The 21,355-nt window shown below is 41.9% G+C and overlaps 1 protein-coding gene and 1 long non-coding RNA gene across 11 annotated transcripts in view; one reads left to right on the forward strand and one right to left on the reverse strand.

The window, feature by feature from the left end:
- Positions 1 to 4,384: 4,384 nt before the first annotated feature.
- Positions 4,385 to 11,576, reverse strand: LOC123335059. Its single transcript, XR_006553340.1, has 3 exons — positions 11,445 to 11,576; positions 9,411 to 9,497; positions 4,385 to 4,966 (listed from the first exon to the last, which is right to left on the reverse strand). It is a non-coding gene; the product is annotated as an uncharacterized LOC123335059 (long non-coding RNA).
- NR3C1 (nuclear receptor subfamily 3 group C member 1) overlaps positions 11,154 to 21,355 on the forward strand; it is a 119,407-nt gene continuing 109,205 nt past the window's right edge. For 2 of the 10 annotated variants that reach the window (XM_044947533.2, XR_006553339.2), the window contains exons 1-2: positions 12,520 to 12,990; positions 15,392 to 16,603. In XM_044947533.2, the coding sequence (XP_044803468.1) occupies positions 15,405 to 16,603 (1,199 nt within the window). In that variant the 5' untranslated portion in view covers positions 12,520 to 12,990; positions 15,392 to 15,404. Of the gene's footprint in view, positions 11,292 to 11,670; positions 11,807 to 11,910; positions 12,246 to 12,519; positions 12,991 to 13,546; positions 13,661 to 15,391; positions 16,604 to 21,355 lie in introns of those variants that run through there. The other 8 variants (XM_044947527.2, XM_044947530.2, XM_044947526.2 and 5 more) reach the window with 8 other exon arrangements.

The raw sequence follows: 21,355 nt of genomic DNA on the forward strand, positions 1-21,355 counted from the left end.
AGGGGAATAAAAATATGCTGGACATCATTCAGTAACTATTTGCTGATGGTAATTATAGGGATGGAAAACCCATCAGGCCTATGGAGCTAAAATTAATCAGCAAGTATTCACAGAGTGCCTCCTGCTTCTTTTACTGGTTCTGGCTTCCTGCCTGCCCCGCGCCCAGGCTGGAGACAATTGCATGACAGTCAGCTTGTCAGGACAGAAGGAGCCAAATAAGCAGGCAGAGACTCACAGCAGCCTTCTGTACCCTGTCACGTTCACTGGAATCACAGGCAAGCAAGATAAAGTCCTTCTGTGAAAGACTACAAACCTAGCTTACAAATTGTGAATATCACTACATCAACTGAAAAGGGCCAGTTAGTAGAGGTACTGTTTCTGCAAAGTAATAGTTAATTCATTTGTGCACTATTTGAAATGTTTAAAACAAAAATCCTTATGCTTTTCCTATTAAAGCTGGGAAGAGGAATCAGCAGGACTTACAACTATACTTAATTTTCAGCGTTCATTGCTGGCAAAAATTTTAGGTCATGATTGCAAAAATTTTAGGTCGTGATTAATTCCCCTAAAATGTAAAATGTGATATTTGTGTCACTGTTAATATTTTGATAAATAGCTGTCGCAGTAGACATCTGTTGCTTTCTGTGTGGCCTTTTCTCCTACTTTAATTTAAAACCCTAATTATTGGAAAGAGCATCTCTCTTCTCTTTTTTTTTTTCCTTCTCTCTCTTTCTCTCTCATTTGTACCCCACTATTAAGTATCAGTGGTGGGCATTTCACCTAGGCTTTGCCAGTCAGAGTATAATCCCAACTAGACCCAGTGAGATCCATGGAGCTACTCCCAGGGACATCCACTAAAATTTTTGGAAAAGAAGAACTTTCTTTCCATTGAAGTTACTAAGCTGGTAGAGTTTTAAATCCAAGAGCTATGGGGCACCAGGGGGGGTAACCCTCCCAGGAATAAAGCCAAAACAGAGGAAAGTAAAGCTAAGAGATAGAAGTCAAGTCCTTTTTTAAAATAAGTTTTTAAAATGTATTTATTTATGGTTTTGCTGGGTCTTCATTGCTGCAGGTGGGCTTTCTCTAGTTGCGGTGAGCAGGGGCTACTCTCTGTTTTGGTATGCGGGCTTTAGGTGCACAGGCTTCAGTAATTGTGGTGCTTGGGCTAAGTTGCCCTGTGGCATGTGGGATCTTCCTAGACCAGGGATGGAACCCACGTCCCCTGCACTGGGGGGCAGATTCTTAATCACTGGGCCAACAGGGAAGTCCTCAAGTCATTTTTATATCATTTGAGCCCTTGAATCCAAGCATGCCTAAAACTAAATTTCCTCTTGACTTTTAAGCAAATCAGTAAACTTCCTTTTTAACAGTTGGGTTTCTTTTAAATCCATAAAAAAAAAAATCTTGATAAAATGCTAATGGCAAGTTTTCTTTGTGTTATTTCCATGAGAAATAACGTGGAGGAGAACTTTCATAATTTAAACAAGACCTATTCACCTCCTGGAAATTCTCCCTGACCACCACCTCCAGACCCACAACTACCTCCCTGTCCTTAAACATCCAGGTGATTTGATGGGTATGTAGTGCTCCATGCAGCTGTTACCACATTTCTACACATCTTCCTTGTTTGATAATGACTTGTTACTCTGTCTCCATTTCTTCCGGAGTCCAGGCTGTATCTTAATCATTTTTATGTCCTTGCAACCTTACACTGGGACCTAACATGTAATAGTTGCTATTTTGTTGAAGAAATTATATTTTCCTGAAGAAATGAATGAATGGGAGAGGAAAATAGTTGGAGAAATCCCTTCTATTAATGAAGATTCCATGATTGATTGAAACTGTCAATAAAATAACTAGTATCAGAAGGCCAGAGTAAACCAAATTAATATATTCACATGGAATTCTCAAACTGTCAGTCATTAGTGGGTGTCTAGTTGAGAAATTGTTCTTTCTCTGATCATTAGGATTAAGAAGCTGGGTGAATGTGGAGGAGATGGTCCTTTTTTTTTTTTCTGCAAAAGTTTGTTTAAAAATCCATAAAATTTAATAACCTCTTGCAACATGTTTTAAAACTGAAATGTACAACCTGCAATGTGGAGTATAGGTTTTATGCTGTAAGGGAGGAAGCAGGGAGAGCAGCGGTGACCAGAATCTTGCTGCTGACTAGTAGGCAGCACAGTAGGTGGCTTCTGGTAGGGGTCTTCTGTGACAAAGCAAAGAATAACAAGGTCCTGAAGAGAATAAAAAGAGGCGGCACCATCTCTGTAGCACAGGGTGGTTGAGTGAGTTTTACAGTTAATATGGGCAAATGATGGGGGAAAAAAATCTACTGTACACTGGGATAGGATCAAGGCATTGGAATAACAATCCCTTTATGTGGGCAAAATCTTTTTTTAATTAATTTTTATTGGAGTATAGTTGATTTACGATGTGTTAGTTTCTGCTGTACAGCAAAGATATACACATATCTACTCTTTTTTTTAGATCCTATTTCCATATAGGTCATTACAGAGTACTGAGTAGAGTTCCGTGTGATATACAGTAGGTCCTTATTAGTTATCTATTTTATATATAGTAATGTGTACCTATAAATCCGAATCTCCCAATATTCCTCCCCCACCCTTTCCCCCTTGGTGACCATAAGTTTGTTTCTACATCTGTAACTCTGTTTCTCTTTTGTAGATTAGTTCATCTGTAGCCCTTTTTTAGATTCCAAATATGAGTGATATCATATGATATTTGTCTGACTTACTTAGTATGATAATCTATAGGTCCATCCATGTTGCTGCAAGTGACATTACTTCATTCTTTTTTATGGCTGAGTGACTTCCCTGGTGGCTCAGATGGTAAAGCGTCTGTCTACTATGTGGGAGACCTGGGTTCGATCCCTGGGTCGGGAAGATTCCCTAGAGGAGGAAATGGCAACCCACTCCAGTACTCTTGCCTAGAAAATCTCATGGATGGAGGAGCCTGGTGCAGGCTACTGCCCATGGGGTCGCAAAGAGTCGGACACGACTGAGCGACTTCACTTTCACTTTCAATACTTCATTGTGGGCTTCTGTGGGTTTCTCAGTGGTAAAGAATCTGCCTGTCAATGCAGGAGATGCAAGTTAGATCCCTAGGTTAGGAAGCTCCCCTGGAGGAGGAAATGGCAACCCACTCTAGTATTCTTGCCTGGAAAATCCCATGAACAGAGGAGCCTGGTGGGCTACAGACCATGGGGTCACAAAGAGTCAGACACTGCTTAGTGACTGAACACACATGCAATATTCTATTGTAACCTCATTTTCTTATTCATTTTTAAATCAGCAGACTTCTAGGTTGCCTCCATGTCTTGACCATTGTAAATAGTGCTGCAGTAAATAATGGGGTGCGTGCATATTTCCAATTAAGGTTTTCTCCAGATATATGGGCAAAAATCTTAATAAAATTTCTAGATGAGTAAGAAAACTTCTGAGTAGGACACAACTGAAGTGACTTAGCAGTAGCAATAGGACATGTTACTGGTATTTAGGGTTTTCCCTCCTTTCTCCCACTGCAAGGCAGTCAAGCCTAACTTTCTGCATGTGCTTCGAAGATATGAGTTTGAGCTGACCATTTACTTCTCTCCTTCCACACGCTGCTTCCTCCATGCTGCTCTCAGGTGCGACTCATAGAAGCACTCACTTCCTCCAACCACTGAGCCTTCTCAGTCTTTGCCAGACAGTCTTCCTTTAGCACGGGTAGTTCCTGCACGTCTGTCTCTTCCATGGAGCCGCCACATGACTGGTTTGCCTCCAAAATGCTTCCCCTGTCCAGCCATAGCTTCCCACCTCCACTGGCACCACCCCAGAGCAAATCTGTGTATGTCCTTGAATCCTGTGAGCCCGCCTCCTCACTGTTCCCCCTGCTTCCTGCCGTAGCTCCTACAACACAGGCTCCACATGACAGGTGGAATGAGCTTTCAAATAGTAAATTAGATTACATCCATAATCAGTGTGCTGATAAATGTCTAACAGCTGCTGCGAGGGAGTATCTCTGTATCTATTATACAGTTTTACTGATACAAAGAATGCATAGCATACAGTTTACCAAAAAATAATAAAATACACAACACTTTTTACAGTAAATTCTATATAGCCCATTGATTTTCAGATTGGTTTCAGTGGTTTTTGCTAAACTCTTGTACCCACAGTCAGCCTACAGATGCAATTCAATTATGTTTGGCAAAAGCAGATCATATTTGGTTAATATTCAGTTCAGCAAAGAAGTCACTCATGCCACTGAAGTTCAAACATGAATGTTGATGACTTTTTTTTTTTACATTAATGAGTAAGATGAAAGTAAAACAACAAAGATGTATGTTTGGACTACACTTTGGCAATGATGTGAGGACTACACTTTGGCAATGATTGTGAGTGCTTCTCTGTTGATCAGATAGTAGTTTTCAAGTACTGGAAAAATATTTCATCAGTTTTTTGTGTTATTCATGAATGAACACACATTGACGTTCAATCTTTATTGCTAAATTTTCTTCTATCATTTTCTTAGGTTTAGACAATAACACAATAAGTCAAGCTCTGATTTGCAGTGTTTTCCAATTTCTATAGTGTACATACTCCATCACGATAGATTTCAAACTACTGAGATAACATTTCTGAATGCAGAGTTGGGAAGAGATGTTGTATCACACCATTATATGGGATATGCATTATAAAGGATGGACAGAAACAACTTTAAAGCATAGATAATGGTAAAGCAATTAAGAAGTAAAGTTTTGAGCATTTATTACCTTGGTTTTTTAAGTATTTTGTTTAATTGTAAGTTTCTAAATGGTTTAGTTTTGAATCTTGGCCATGATGAACAAATGACTTACAGAATTCCTGAAAACTTAGCAATCAGCTCCCCAAGCAGGTGCATCCGGCTCCAGCACTCATGAATTGCCACTCCTCTGCTGGAATTGTCAGGCCACCCATTGCACTATCTGGGGAAGGAGTGAAGAGGGGCAATGATGATTGTCAATAAAATTAATAATTACTTTTGTTGTGATGAACTAACAATGAAAAAGTATACACACCCCTACTTGTTTTCCCAAGCTTAGTGTTTAAAAACTCCTTTTGTATGCACCATCCAGCATGACCTAATAAACAAACAAGGCATAAGCACCAAAATGGAAATGTAAGTTTTTGAAAATGAGCTGAAAGGTTCCACCTGGAAATGGAACCGATTGAAACAATCTCTACTAAAGGAACATGGAATAGAAAAGGAGATTAAATCAGAAAGAGGAAGAAAGCTAATGACATAATGGCCAGCCACAAATGCCACAAATGAAAAACAAGGTACGTAATACTTGTTACAGTTATACAGGGTGCTTGCTCTAATGTCTGCAAACACTAAAAAACATTAGGTTCCTGCTCACTGCAACATTTATCTCATTTATCTGCTGATATTTACCTCCTCTTTGAATCAGGTATTGCTTAAACTAAGTTCTGCAGCATAAAGAATATAGACTTAATAGGACACCCATAAGCATATCATGCATATGAGTATAAATTGTGATATTTTAGGTAGCTTATGATGAAACCATTGAAGCATCATAAGAATCAGCAAAACACCAGGGATGCCCGTAACAATTTAGCATTTCCCAGTTCATGTGGGAATGTTAATTCCAATTACAAAAAGAAGTACCAAAGTGGAATTCATTATGATGAAGAACTTGCTGTTCTAAATGTGAATTGTTTATAAAAAGCATGTCTGGTGTAAAATGCAAATATTGAAGCAAAGAAAGACAGGGCTTTTGGAACTCAGCTGGATTCCGTTGAAATTCTGACCTTACAAAGTTAAACAAGAACAAGTGTTTCCTAAAGACAGGATACTGTTTTAAAGAGGCATCTAATAGCTATGGTAGCTGTAGAAGTAATCTTTTTAAGTAAGTTCCAACAACCCACGAAATCTGCTTTTGCTGGCTTAATGTAAAATTAACATATTCAATGAACTGCCATACTCCAAATTAATACATATGAAAATGATAAAAATTTATTGATTCTAATTTACATTTAATGTCATAGATTTAAAGTGAGGTGGGGGGATAAAAGGATAGAATAACCAGAAAGTACAGCCATGACAAGGAATCATGGGCTGTAGGAAAATAAGTTACGAGGAGGTCTCTTTATGTAAAAGGAAATACATGTGGTAAACAATGGTAAAGGTGGAAATGAATGTGGCATGTACACTGTGCTCTTTCTTCATCAGGCTCTCTCTTAACTGAAACTACTAAAGGCATTCATCTCAACTAATCCAGGTTCTCCATTCTCCCTGGAAACATACTGACTAATGCAGGACAGGCTGAACACTGGGGCCACGGTTACTTCCTATGCTCCACACATTGCTGTTTCTACCATGTATGCTCTCCAACAGTTCCTGGCAGTTTTTCCCCCCAAATTATGTTTATTCCATTTGCATTCTTCTAGTAATTACTTGATTTAATTAAATATTAAGTAAAATGATGAAACATGAGTAATGAAACTTTTTGGTTTATAAAATCCAAATGGAAAAACACCCTAGAAATAATTTCTGTCAAACTAGGTGAATATAAGACTACTTTAAAAGATCGGGGTGAGGAAGAGAGGATGAATTATAAAAATTTAGAAATCTATACTCATATTATTTTTAAGTATTTTTAATTTCTTGCTCTACTTTAAAGAAAACTTGAAAAATAGTAATACCGCATATTAATAACTGCTAATGATGACTGAACATTTAATATACCCTAAGAATTAGTCAAAGCATTTCATATATATCACATTTGCTTAATCTTTATAATCATTTGAGTTAGTACTATTATCGTAATATCTTATGGAAAAACCCAAGTGAATTTTTTGGCCAACCTAATATCATCCCCATTTTACAGACAATAGAAACTGAGGCACAGAGAGTGAGGTTGCCCAAGGTTACATTCTTCATAGAGGTGGAGGCCAGCCAGCCAGTCTGGCTTTTAACAGCTATGCTGATGCAATGCAGGTGTACTTTATACATGAATGAAAACACAAAATGCCAGTCACTGGACTCTCCAAAGCTTTAGACCCTCATCAAAGGATTAACAACTAAATATTCAGTCATGAATTCTAGGTTTTAAAGCTTCAAATTTACAACTATAATTTTTTATGATTCCCTTGCTTTAACTGACTTTAATACCAGTCCAATCACATCGGTGACAAAGTTTTGCCTTCTACAAAGGTGAAAGTCATAGTCTTAAATACTGACCAGAATGAGAGTTGAGGTCTGTATACACTGATAGGGATTTATTGTAGATGCTTAAGCAGGAGCGTGACAGGACTTAATTGATGATTTGGAGGAGCATTCTGGCAGTGAGGCCTGGATTTTTTCTTTTTTTAAAATTGGTATACAATTGCTTTACAATGTTGTTAATTTCTGCTATACAATGAAGTGAATAGGCTAAATGTGTACATATATCCCTTCCTCTTAGATCTCCTTCCCACCTCCATCCCACTGCACATCCAGGTCATCACAGAGCACCAAGCAGAGCTTCTTGTGCTTTATATACATATATATATATATATATATATATATATAATAGCAGGTTCCAACTAGCTATCTAAAATGATACAACAGATGAACAGAATTAGAGAATTCACTCTGATAATCAATTGCTGTATAAATGTAAAAAAGTGGTTTAGTTACTGTTCAGGTTTAAGGTTTTATTCACCTTAGGGTATAGTCTCAGACCCATTCCATTTCTTCCTTCCTTCCTTCATTTACTTATTCATTTAACAGACAGCCACTGGGTACCTAGTATGTACTAGTGATACAGTTGAAGGAAATGGGAACCCACTCCAGTACTCTTGCCTGGAAAATCCCATGGACGGAGGAGCCTGGTAGGCTACAGTCCATGGGGTCGCGAAGAGTCAGACATGACTGAGCGACTTCACTTTCACTTTTCACTTTCATGCACTGGAGGAGGAAATGGCAAGCCACTCCAGTGTTCTTGCTTGGAGAATCCCAGGGACAGAGGAGCCTGGTGGGCTGCCATCTATGGGGTCGCACAGAGTCGGACATGACTGAAGCAATTTAGCAGCAGCAGCAGCAGTGATACAGTGTTGCAAAAGACAGACACAGGCTCTGCCATCAAAGAGCTTTTTACAAATTTTTTAATATTTATTTATTTGGCTGTGCTGGGTCTTAGTTGCAGCATGTGGCATCTGGTTTCTTGACCAGGGATCGAACCCAGGCCCCTTTGCACTGGGAGCCTAGAGTCCTAGCCACTGGACTACCAGGGAAGTCCCAGAGCAGTTTATATTCTAGAGGGGGAGAAGAAATTTAACAAACGAATCCAGAAGTAGCAAACGATCACTGTAATGTGCTACCATGGTAAAGTACAGGACACTATAGGATCAAACAGTAATGGGTCTTTGTTGTTTGTTTGTTTTAATTTTTTTAGGAAGGAGTACTCAGGTGTTTAAACATAAGTCAATTAAAATGAAGATCTTGAGTAATATTTGGACACATTTCATTAACTCCTTTGGCCTCCACAACAATGCAACAATGCAGTAAAAGTGATATTATGTCTAGTTAACCCAGTGTTTTATTATAACTATGTACTGGACTCTATTCTAGGAGTGGAACATATAGCAATGAACAAGACAGTAAAGGTCCTTGCCTTGTCGCAGTTTGGATATATCACCTCATTCCCACCTTTACTTCTGAGACAATCAAATATATTCCCCCTTAAGTAGGGATTCATCCTATTTCTTCTTTTTTGGTAATTATAACTTCCCAGTGTTACAGATTAATAATTTTCTATCAGTAATTTTTCATATTTAAAGATAAGATCATATATATAAAACACTTTCAGTGGTGCCTGGTAGATGGAAGTTCAGTGAATGTTTACTGTTAGAATTGCTGTTATTATTACAATGCTTAATCTCATGTCCTTTCTGGTACACAGGATTTCATTTCTTGAATTAAATTCCATACACATTTATTGCAGGTGTATCACAGGATTTGCAAACTCTTTTGTGGAAATTACAAGATCAGTGAACAAAAATCTCTTTAATATTGTCTATTTCTACCCTCCATGCTTAGCTATGTGATCTTAGATAAACTTCAAGCTCTGTAAGCCTCGGGTTCTCATGTTAAAACCATATATACCTATCTATTCAGCTGTTGTCAGCAGAAGTGGGCAGCAGATTCTGTGTGTGGGGTGTGTGTGTGTGTTGGGGGAATCAATAAATGTTAGCCACAAAGCATAACAATTTTAATACTCTGAAAAGCAGATACAGGGCTAATCTAAAGTTTATGCATGCTTTCATATAAACATGAAAGACTAAAGAATGAGAGGTTTCCCATCAAATTAAAAAATTAACAGGCATACTTAGACCACTGAAAAGAAACGAATCAGGAAAATTTACCACTTTTGCTCCACTTTAAGTGTTTTCAATGGTGATTGTTAATCTGAAACAATGAGTCCTCTCCCATTTTAAAGTGATTCACTGGACCTGCAAGAAAAAAATGAGACGGGAGAATTGGGAACTCTTGTAAAAGCGGATGTTATATAAATGCAGGGTGCCAGCAACCTGCAATATGAACAGGTAAGAGGGATGAAGTGTTTGTTTGTTTTTTAAAAGCAGAGATTCAACTATGAAACAGGATTATGGTACGGGAAGAGACACTTGATTAGATATGTTAGGGTCCCTTTACATATGTTTTGTTGTTTAGTTGCTAAGTCATTTGGGACTCTCTTGCAACCCTGTGAACTGTAGCCCACCAGGCTCACCTGTCCATGGGGTTTCCGAGGCAAGAATACTGGAGTGGGTAGCCATTCCCTTCTCCAGGGGGGTCTTCCCCATCCAGGAAGTGAACCAGCATCTCCCACATTGGCAGGCAGACTCTACCACTGAGCCACCAGGGAAGTCTGCCCTTCCCCCTTTATCATATGTTTGAATACTTAAATAATTCCTAATATGACGTCTAAGCAGATGTACAAGGATATTCACTTCAGTGCAAGTTTTCACTTTTATGCATTGGAGAAGGAAATGGCAACCCACTCCAGTATTCTTGCCTGGAGAATCCCAGGGATGGGGGAGCCTGGTGGGCTGCCATCTATGGGGTCACACAGAGTCGGACACGACTGAAGTGACTTAGCAGCAGCAGCAAGGTAACATTGTAGGTTTGGGTCTTGACTTTCTTTCCATGAAGCTGTTGGTTGTTTAGGGATCCATTGGGTAAAGACATGTGATTCTAGTATTTGAAACTTGGAAGGTAAGAAGCCTGGAAAGTAGGCAAAGTAGCATGCTAGGAGTCAATTCTCATTTAGAGGCCACGTTGAGCACCCAAGAGTAGGGCTTCCCTCCAGTTGACTACTGACAAGGAAAAGAAAAGAGAAGTCATTTCTTCCGGATCAGAAGAGGTGTTGCTAACAGAAGGGGTTTTGTTAGCAACTGGGTTGCTCAGTGCTCTTCATAAAAATTCTCCTGGCTGAGGGTTCTACGCTGGCAAAGGTCTTGGGTCCCTTCTTGCCTCAGGCGGTGAGCGTCTTTTCCTTTGCCAAGATGGTGGCCCTGGCATCATATGGAGGCGGCCAGTGCAGATCGCCTCCGCACAGGTGGCTTGCTAATAGCCTAGTTCTCCCCTGTCATCCTTGGACAACACACGGGGCAGCGTCCACCACCTCAGAACCAAAGGCGAGCGACTTCGGCTGCCGGGTAATGAGAACCTCGGCCAAGATGGTGGACGCGCAGCCAAGCGGCGTCAGCTGCCTTTACCAAGATGGCGACGGGCGGTTTCCGGCACGCGCTTACCCAATCCTCTGCAAATGTCAGGGCAGAGCAGCCGCTGCCAGTCTGGGTGCAGCTGGGGGAAAGAGTAGCTGCGGCGAGCACCCGGGCAGGGCTAGGTGGAGCTGCCGCAGCCTCCGCCCCCGGCAGCAGCAGGCAAGGGATGTCACCTGTAGGGGCGCAAAAGTTACCTCCCCAAACCCTAAAGCAACACAAACACAACCTTTCCCCGAGTCACACAAATGGTAGTATGTGCCGCCCAAGGTAGGAGGCTCGATCTCGGCGTCGCCCTAGCCCTCCCGAGGCGGCGAGCTTGGGGAGGGGGCTGGGGCGGGGGCCTCCCGCGCCGACTCCCCTCGCCCCACGCCCCTCTCTATGGGGACAAGCCACGTGTTTCCCTCGGATGGAGGGGGAGGTGCGTAACGGGAACAGCTGGAAGGAGTTTCACGCTGACATTTTAAAGCTGCGTGTGTTCAATTTTATTTGGAGGGACTGGGGTCCCATGAACACGAAATGGTGAGCAATGCATTGAGGCGAGTGCAGCAAATATCAAGATTCTGGGGAAGGGCCTCTGCGGGAAACTTGAACGTGGGCCCCCGAGGGGGATGGAAGGAGAGGTCAGGAGTTGGGGGTGGCGGGGGAGGAGGGCATACTTTGCAAGCAACTTACTATTTCGCTTGCAACTTGCTTTTAGGCCTGCCACCTCCTGCTTTCCTTAAAAATAATAAAAAGTGCAAAGAAATCTAGTTCGCCGGAGGTTTTGCATTTGGCGTGCAACTTCCTTCAAGTGTGAGCGCCCTAGGACGGAGGGAGGGATGGGGGTTGAACTTGGCAGGCGGCGCCTCCTTCTGCCGCCGTCGCCGCCTCGCAGACTCGGAGAAGAGGGTGGGGGACGGTCGCGGCGCGGGGGAGGGTGGGTTCTGCTTTGCAACTTCACTCTGGGTGCGAGCGCGCTCGGCGGGTGCAGACTGGGCCGCTCAGACGATGCGGGGGTGGCGGTCGGCCGGCACGCGACTCCCCGTAGGCCAAGAGTACGTACGAGCCGACCCTCTTCCCTGCCCGCCCCTCCCTGAAGCCTCCCCAGAGGGCGTGTCTGGCTGTCCGGTCCCGCGAGCGGCCGAGACGCTGCGGCACCGTTTCCGTGCAATCCCGTAGCCCCGTTCGAAGTGACACACTTCGCTCAACTCGGCCCGGGGGCGGAGGCGCGGACCGGCCCCGCGGCTCTGCTGCGGCCGCGCCCCGGCTCCCCCAGCCAGCCCGCTGTCATCCGCAGGGGCGCTGACGGCGTTTACCGCCGAAGGACTGGGCGAGCTCCGGAGTGGATCTGGAGTCGCGGAGTTGGGCGGGGGCGGGAAGGAGCGGCAAGAAGAGAAACTGTAGAGAAAACTCGGCTTCCCTCGGAAGTCCGCCCCAGAAAGGCCAGGTCGGCCCCGCCGGCGCCTCCTCTCCTTTTGCCTGCGGGGTGGAGAGGTAGGGGGCGAGGAGGCGGCCTGGGCGGGAGCCGCGCCGGGGGGCCGCGGGCGGGCAGGCGCCGTCGCGGCCGGGGTGGCGGGGCCCGCGCGGAGGGCGTGGGGGCGGGGGCCGCGGCCGCTCCTGCAGTTGCCGAGCGTCGCCAACAGGTTGCACAGTTCCCCGCGCCGCCGCGCGGCCCCTCGGGCGGGGAGCGGCCGGGGGTGGAGTGGGAGCGCGTGCGCGCGCGCGCGCGCGTGTGTGTGTGTGTGCGCCCGTGTGTGTGTGTGCGCGCCGTGGCGCCGCCTCCGCCCGCCCCCCTCGGTCCCGCTCGCTCGCCGCGGCCGGGCGGCCCTTTCGCGTGTCCGCGCTGCCTCCCCTCCTCCTCCTCCTCCATTTTGCGAGCTCGAGTCTGTGACGGGAGCCCGAGTCACCGCCCGCCCGTCGGGGACGGATTCTAGTGGGTGGAAAGAGACGCCGCAGCCGGAGCGGCGGAGCGCCGGCAGGGAGGACGCGCGCCCGAGAGCCCCGACCCGCGAAGACGTGCGCGGGGCGGGGGTCTGGCTTGTCAGCCGGGAAATGGGAGACTTTCTCAAATAGGGGCTCTCCCCTCCCCCTCATGGAGAAGGGGGCGGCTGTTTACTTCCTTTTTTTTAGAGAAAAAAATCTCTCTCTCCTGCTCCTCCTGCTTTCACACGCTAAGTTGTTTATCTCGGCTGCGGTGGGAGCCGCGGACGGTGGCGGGTAAGCGGCGCAGCCGGCAGAGGTAAGGGGAGGGCCGGGGGCTGGGGCCCGCGTGAGCGCTTGCTCCCCGAGGTGCGGGCCGGGGCCTAGAGGCTGGCTCGGGGGCGCCGCGGTAGCTCGCAAACTTTTATTAGCCTCGGGGAGTGGGGGTGGGGGCTGGCGAGGGCCGGGTGACGGTGACGAAAGGGCAGCGCGCGGGTGACAGAGCTGGCCTCTTCCTCTCCCTGGGCTGCCGTCCCCCGGCCGGGCCGAGGGGGAGGAACCCGAGCTCCCTGCGAGTGGAGCCTCGTCGAGCCGCCCCACGTTTCCAGGCTCTCGCTCTCGTTCCCTGGCAAGGAATCCTGGCTTTTTTTTTTTTTTTTTCCCCTTCCCTAGCTCCCTTTCTTTTCCCTCACAGGGGGGCCTCCCTGACACCCATTTTTCTGGTGAACGTTGAGTGGCGTCTGAATTCTCCTCGCCTGAATCTTTCCACTCCACCCTTGTGCGCCCGAGCGCGAGCAGGGTTTGTGTCGAGGCTCCAGTGCGTCTCCTTTCTGGCGGGCACGCAGTGTGTGTGTGTGTGTGTGTGTGTGTGCGCGCGCGCGCGCGCACACACACACACGCAGGGGGCTGACAGTCTGCGACTTGGAGACTTCGGCCGGGGCTGGCGTTATCTGGTGGAAGTGGGCGTGTCGAAGAAAAGAACTCAACAGGTCTGGACACATTTCTCTCTTAACCTCGCACTTTTTTCCCCTCTCGCCTCCCTCGGCCCCGGGTTTGTTCTTTAGCGCTTGACATCACTTCGCGCCTGAAGGTTTGAAGTAGCCCCTTTTAGAAAAAAGACCCTCCCTAACCATTATAGTTTTGTGGTGCAATTTTTGACAAGCGCTAGTTTGACGTTTTGGGATTGCAGACTTGACGATTGCAGCCGTGTAATGCCGCTTAAGACCCCTTGGCATGGTTCGTTAACGCCGATTACTGTGACAGGGTTATTTGCAACTTAAACGGGGGGATAAAGTCGTTTGAGATATCTTTTCGTTTTATGAAGTTTTGTTTTGGTTTCGAGTTTGAAGGCAGCTGTCAAAGCGGCGTGGAAATTCATTAGGCTCCATTTGATACCTTATGTTTAGAGATCGTTATCAGATAAATACAGCAGAGGGGCGGGGATGAAAAGCAGTTTACCCTTGAGATTTGTAGAGGCGGGTGCCTACCACTGTCTACCTTCATCACATTCCACTTTTAGACAGGACCAGTGAAGTTTGAGCATCTTAAAGTCTCCGTACAGGAAAAGTTTTCTTTCTTTGAACGGGATTTGAATATAATGTCGCAAATAATGCTTATCAAAGACTCTGCCTGCCTCTTAAAACATCTTGATTGTCAATAACCTGTCAACCTAACCTTCTTGAAAGAAGGCTCAGAATTAGGATAGGTGAAGCTTTAGAATGTGGAGCAAATTGTTCTGAGCGTTTTACTTGGATTTATATAAATGTGATTTTACAGGTCTGGGGTGTTTTTTTTTTTTTTTCCTTTGTTTTTTCAATACTTAGATATTCAGAAAGGAAAACATTTAATTTCGAGATTATAATAGTATTTCATACTGAGGTCTTAAGCACTTTAAAAACATGTAGTTTCATAGATTCTATTGTGTTGTAAGGGTTTGAGAGAGCTATAGTTCTTGTACAGTATTTAAGCTAAAATTGTAGTGTGCAGCTACTACGTATTCTATTCTACTTTTTTAAAATCTAAATTTTGATTAGCCTGTGTACAGTGCCTTTCATTTCATACGTCCAAAATTTGAAGGCAGGCACTATTAGGCACATTCAGTAGGAAATATGGGTTAAAATAAGAGCCTTTTCCTACTCTGTTGGAAAATGAGCAGACCATCATTGTTTATTTTTCAAATAAAATACATGGTTCACCAGTAGGTTGGACTAAAAGGTTTGGATGTGTGACCAGCCAGTAGGAGGGGAATTGGGGAGTAATTAGAAACAGAGAATTCTAGCATAGTGTTTATCAAATTTTATGTTTATTGGTTCTCAGAAAAGCCGATAACCTTGATTAGTTGAAAAGAAATGATCATACTTTTTTAAAATTAAATACTTTGACATCAGCTGGAACTTGAGAATAATCAGATGTCATGAATTATAATGTCTGATTAACAAAGTTACCAGTTTGTGAGTGGCAAGATGAATACCCAGGCTTAGTTTGATACAATTTTGTTCAGAGCTGTGCAAATGGACTGCATTGTACTTTTAAATGTGGTGCACTGAATGGGAGCAGGAGCCTCTGCTTTTGTATTCTGGAAGACAGAGTCTATCTACTCTTTTGATAACAAGGAATTAGATCCGGTGTTAACTAAAAGCTTCATTTAACAGGCTCTTACTAATCGGATCACAGAGATAATGTGATTTTGTAGCTTATTATGTCCCCTTCTTTTTTTGTAGCTGATACTCACTGATGGACCCCAAGGAGTCATTAAGCACCCCCAATAGAGAAGAAATCCCCAGCAGTGTGCTTGGTCGAGAGAGGGGAAATGTGATGGACTTCTATAAAACCCTAAGGGGAGGAGCTACTGTGAAGGTTTCTGCATCTTCTCCCTCACTGGCTGCTGCTTCTCAGTCAGACTCCAAGCAGCAAAGACTTCTGGTTGATTTTCCCAAAGGCTCAGGAAGCAATGCGCAGCAGCCAGATCTGTCCAAGGCAGTTTCACTGTCAATGGGACTGTACATGGGAGAGACAGAGACAAAAGTGATGGGAAATGACCTGGGATTCCCACAGCAGGGCCAAATCAGCCTTTCCTCTGGGGAAACAGACTTTCGGCTTCTGGAAGAAAGCATCGCAAACCTCAATAGGTCAACCAGTGTTCCAGAGAACCCTAAGAATTCGGCATCCGCTGCTGTCTCTGCTGCCCCCACAGAGAAGGAGTTTCCAAAAACTCACTCTGATGTGTCTTCAGAACAGCAGAATTTGAAAGGCCAGAAGGGCAGTAACGGGGGTAATATGAAGTTGTATACCACAGACCAAAGCACCTTTGACATTTGGAGGAAAAAGCTCCAGGATTTGGAGTTTTCTTCTGGGTCCCCAAGTAAAGAGACAAGTGAGAGTCCTTGGAGCTCAGACCTCTTGATAGATGAAAACTGTTTGCTTTCTCCTTTGGCAGGAGAGGATGATCCATTCCTTCTGGAAGGAAGCTCGAATGAGGACTGTAAGCCTCTTGTTTTACCGGACACTAAGCCTAAAATTAAAGACAATGGAGATTTGATCTTACCAGGTCCTAACAGTGTGCCACTGCCCCAAGTGAAAACAGAAAAAGAAGATTTTATCGAACTCTGCACCCCTGGGGTAATTAAGCAGGAGAAACTGGGCCCAGTTTATTGTCAGGCCAGCTTTTCTGGGGCCAATATAATTGGTAATAAAATGTCTGCCATTTCTGTTCATGGTGTGAGTACCTCTGGGGGACAGATGTACCACTACGACATGAATACAGCATCCCTTTCTCAACAGCAGGATCAGAAACCTATTTTTAATGTCATTCCACCAATTCCTGTTGGTTCAGAAAATTGGAATAGATGCCAAGGGTCTGGAGATGATAACTTGACTTCCTTGGGGACTTTGAACTTCTCTGGTCGATCTGTTTTTTCTAACGGCTATTCAAGGTAAGATTAAGTCTTTCTGTTTCTTGAAAATGGTATGTTTCAGATCCATTGATAGATTTAAACATTTATTTGAATGTATTCGACCGCAATTCAAGTGCTTTTTCACGTGAAAAAGTTTAAGTGGTCTTTTGAAAGTAAGCTCGGTAGACAAACTATGTGATTTGTCTGTACAAAACCCTTTCAAGTTTTGTGTTTGTTTTTTCCAAAATAGTGGTATTTGGTATCCCACCGGGCAGTGATTGAAAATTTTATGTGAAAACTTAATATTGCTCATTAACAGATAACTTTAGTAAAAGTGATATAAATTCAGAGGGGGATAATGTGTGGAAACATATTTATTGTGCATAATTTTCAGTTGTCCTAAAATATGCTCTTACATTGCAATGAAAAACACCTTTAATACTTACATAATCAAACCTTCTGCTGTATTTGTACATCTGTGAAGTGTTAGCCTGGGGAAAATTAGAAGTACTAACAATGAACCCTTTTCTTCAAACTGTGAACCTTCCTGTTGAAGAAACTGAGTCGTGAGATTACTAAAGCAGTGCAGTGAGCAGTTTACCTGACCTGAGTATTAGATGTAGGACAGAGTTCCTGACCCAGGGTAGATGAGTTACGTCTGCTGATTGGTTTCTTTAAGAAAGAAATTGGTGCTGAGTTTACTTTCAAATGTTCCTGCAAGTTCTCACATATATAACTAATGGTCAGCATTGTTAAGCTTCAGTCTCAGCTATGTTTTATTTGTTCCTATCTTCTTTATTCTCCATCATTTATAAGTATACTGACATTTCTGTTTGACTCAAAAAGGTCTGTAAAAATGTAATTACCAAGAAAAAGTTCTAAATGTAAGGGAATCTGTTGGTAGGAGTTAAATGCTCTGTCCTGCACACCCATTGCCAATTCAGATAAGTATGTATCACATTTTAGGTGTGAAGGAAAATATAAAAATTAATTGTAGAGACACAAGACCGATTAATCAGTGAGACTTTTTGAGTTGGGAGGAGGGCATACTAGACACCATGATTTCTTTGTACGTAAGTACTTCAAGTTCTAAAGTGTTAATGGTAGTCACTTCCCACTAACTAGTCATTGAAAATTTTGTTTAAAACTTTTAAAAATACTTTTTCTATTAATGATTTACCCTAATACTGAGTTGACTCATTTTTTTCCTCTTTAAGTAGGAAGCTGTGCTCGTTGGGGAAAAATTTTAGACTTCGATTTAGGCTATGTTCTATTCCTTTTAAAAGGCTTAGACGTTTCTTATAAAAGAAAAAAAAAAAATCCTTGGTTCTTGTGTGTTTTAATGTAAACTACCTACTAATCTGTTACTTAAATAATAATTATCTTTTACGTAGAACATTTAAACTTTTTATTGCTGTCATTCTGAACTGAAGGTTTAAAATGTTTTCAGTAGGAAGATTTGAGATGTTACTACATTAGCCTGTTGTGCTTCAATCTTAAAAGACATGCTGTGTTTTAAATTTTTCAATCTCAGTTTTTGGTAGTGGAATTCATGATTGTGCTTATTTGTTTTAAAAGAATAAGTACATTTGGTTTGACTAAGGTATTTGTAGGAAACTGCTACATTGATTTATAAAACATTTAATTGTACAAAGAAAAATAATATATCTTAGGAAGCGCTTGGTGATAATTAATGCTTTTTGTTCTGATACTCAGCATGGTATTATTTTCATTTTCCTTACTGTAAAAAAGGCGTGGAACAAGAACTTCTCATTTTCTAGTCAGTTAACTTTCATTAAGCCCTATAAAATCTAGGATCTGGAGAATAAGTCTTAATATAGTTATTCTTAAGTCATTAAAGCTAGCTTTAATACTTTTTTAGTCGTTGATAACATTTAAGGTATGTCAGCCTCAACAGCCATACGATGGTAGGCAAAACGATGATGTGGCTCTTTCGAGATTCTTTAATATTTAGTGAAATGATTATTTTAGGCTGATGTGTGGTTTGGAATTATAACCAGTAGTTTGTGTCCTATGAAAAGATGTAATATCTTTACAGGATTGTTTGAGAAGGTTTGAAAATTTTGTGCTTCGTGGCATTATCTTAACATTGGGAACTGTGATTACCCAGAACAAAGCTTCTTCCAAGTAAATTGAAACAGTGTTTCTTTTTACCATCATTGAATTAGCCTATTGTTTTCAAATAGTAACCCTGATATAATTAAAATCCATTGCTTTCTCTTCTCTATATGTTACATGGTTCTAGCCAAATTTTATGACCAATGACCTTGAGTAATCAGATAATTCAACATGTTAAGACCACAACTATGTTAAATAATGCCTTTCTGACTTGAGATACAGAAATATTAAATCCACTAATAACTTCACTTGCATTCTGTTTAAATTCTTTTAAAGCATAAATTGTAATTTGACTTTTTAAGATGTCACCTAAAATTGCTTTTTCTTAAAACACTTAAAAACACTTTTCACTCTCTTTTGTGAGGGAAGGCAATTCCTTCTGATGTATCAGCATAGCACAACATCCAGTTATTACATTGTTGTAAAATTATGAATATCATGATGGGCCATAGTAGACTATTTGAAGATTTAAGTTAATTGATAGTAAAATGAGAGGAACCTTATTGATACTCAGATACATTCTTTAAGTAAAATGCAGTAGCCATTCTACCTTCATATACTTTTTAAATACTGAAATTCAAAAAATTTAGCATAAACTTGTAACATTGATGAAGGCACATTTGTGCATAATTCGATTTTCAATGTCGTTTCACTTGAGTATTAATGGTGCAACTGCTGAAAGGAGGCATAGAAGTAAATGGTTTCGGTGGAATTAAGAGCTTTTATTGGAACTGCTTTGAAACTTTAGTATAAAAAAGTTGATCGTTTTCTGAAGGGTATGGTTATTAAAGAGAAAGAATGATGCAAGATGAATTTGTAACCTAAGTCATAGGTGGAGTTTAAGGCTCTGTTGATTGGCATTTAATGAAGCTATGAAAATTTATGTGGATTTTAACATCTCATTATTATTTGCATCTGTGCCTCACTTATTAACATAATGGGAATGAAGACCTGTACAAACATAGGATGAATGAAGCAAATTGTGTCCCCTTAACATTTTTCTTATTAACATTGTGTTGATTGTATTCTCAGAGAGAGAGGAGGCCTGAGGAAAAGATTTTTACTGATTTCTCTCCTTTTTTAATGGATACTTTATACCTTTTTTCTCTCCTTCCAAATGTTCTAGCAGCGAGTGTTTCAATCAGTGTCTTTTTAAGCTTAATATTTCTGATATTCACTCATAAAATGATTTCTGAATGTTAAAGGAGGCTAGCTTTTGCCTGTTTGTCTTCATTTTTTAAAACCCTGTGCATTGTTATGGCTTTATTATTAGTAAAAGAAAAAAACAAGATAAACACATTGTGTATTCAGGTGTGTTAGTTTAGTTTGAAATCACTACAGTAAAAAAAAATCAATTACTTATTGACCTTTATAGAAGAACTCCTTATTTCTATGATTCCAGAGAGTCAGTTGCCCTCATTTTCTTCTGGTTTGTTCTACTTACGTTTTGCATTTTTCAAGTAAATAAAAATATCCTTATGGAGAACTCCCATTTGGGGGGGGGGGGGAAGATCTGTTAAGTGTTCCTCTCTTTCTGAATTGTACATGATCACTTTTATGCTAAACTGGATTAGAGTATGAGTTTTAATGGTAAATTTTTGTATTGATTTTTACCCACAAAGGTATATTTTAGAAAATATAGTAGTTCAAAGTTAGTTGGAGAGAGTGGTTTCTACCCTCAAACACCAGATTTTGATAGACTGCCTTTTTATTCCTCACTACCACTGTCACATATATCCCTTGAATACAGGCTTCCAGTGGAGTTTGTGGATTACAGGTGTTGAGGGAAGGGATGTGAGAGGGCGAAGCAGTAGAGATATGAAAAGGTGGAAGAGAAGTTTAGAAACATCAAGAACGTTCCAAAAACCAACAGTTTGGATCAGCTGCCATGAATTCAGAGGACTGAAAAAAGAGAAATTTGGGGCTGTGTTTGCACATCAATTCTTTGCACATAAAGAAGTGCATTAACCAGGATTACAATTCAGTTTCTTTTATTTGACGTAAAAATCTAAAGCTAATTGTGGCAATATAGCCCTGATGTTTATAGGTATCCTTGTTGTCTTTTGCTATCCTTTATTACAAAAAAAAAAAAAAAAAGGATGGAATGGAAATTTTAGTTCCTTTTAGATTATTTCAGCTAAGACCAAGTTTGTATTTTTCCCATTTTTATTTAGACTGCTATTTACTCAAAAAAGTCTAATTACTGGCATGTAGTTGAAACAATGATGATATATTGTGTTAATATAAGCACTGTATATTTCCTAGTGCACTTTGACATACACTGTCCCCTGACCCTATCATACACTCCAGGAGTAGAACCCTCTTCTATAGGAGTAACGTATTTCCATGGGTTGTGTATTTTTCTGTTGAAAAGTAAGGAAATGGATTCTTATTTAATCTTACCTATTTATAATAAATTATGTGTGTGTGCATGCTCAGCCATGTCCCACTCTTTGCAACCTTATGGACTATATCCTGCCAGGCAACTCTGTTCATGGGATTCTTCAGGCAAGAATACTGGAATTGGTTGCGCTATTTCCTCCTCCAGGGGATCTTCCCAGCCCAGGGATTGAACCTGAGTGTCCTATGTCTCCTGCATTGCAGGGATAGTTTTTGCCGCTTGAACCATTGAGGAAGCCCATAATAAATTAT

The sequence above is a fragment of the Bubalus bubalis genome, chromosome 9, assembly GCF_019923935.1.
Source record: "Bubalus bubalis isolate 160015118507 breed Murrah chromosome 9, NDDB_SH_1, whole genome shotgun sequence".
Taxonomy (NCBI): domain Eukaryota; kingdom Metazoa; phylum Chordata; class Mammalia; order Artiodactyla; family Bovidae; genus Bubalus; species Bubalus bubalis.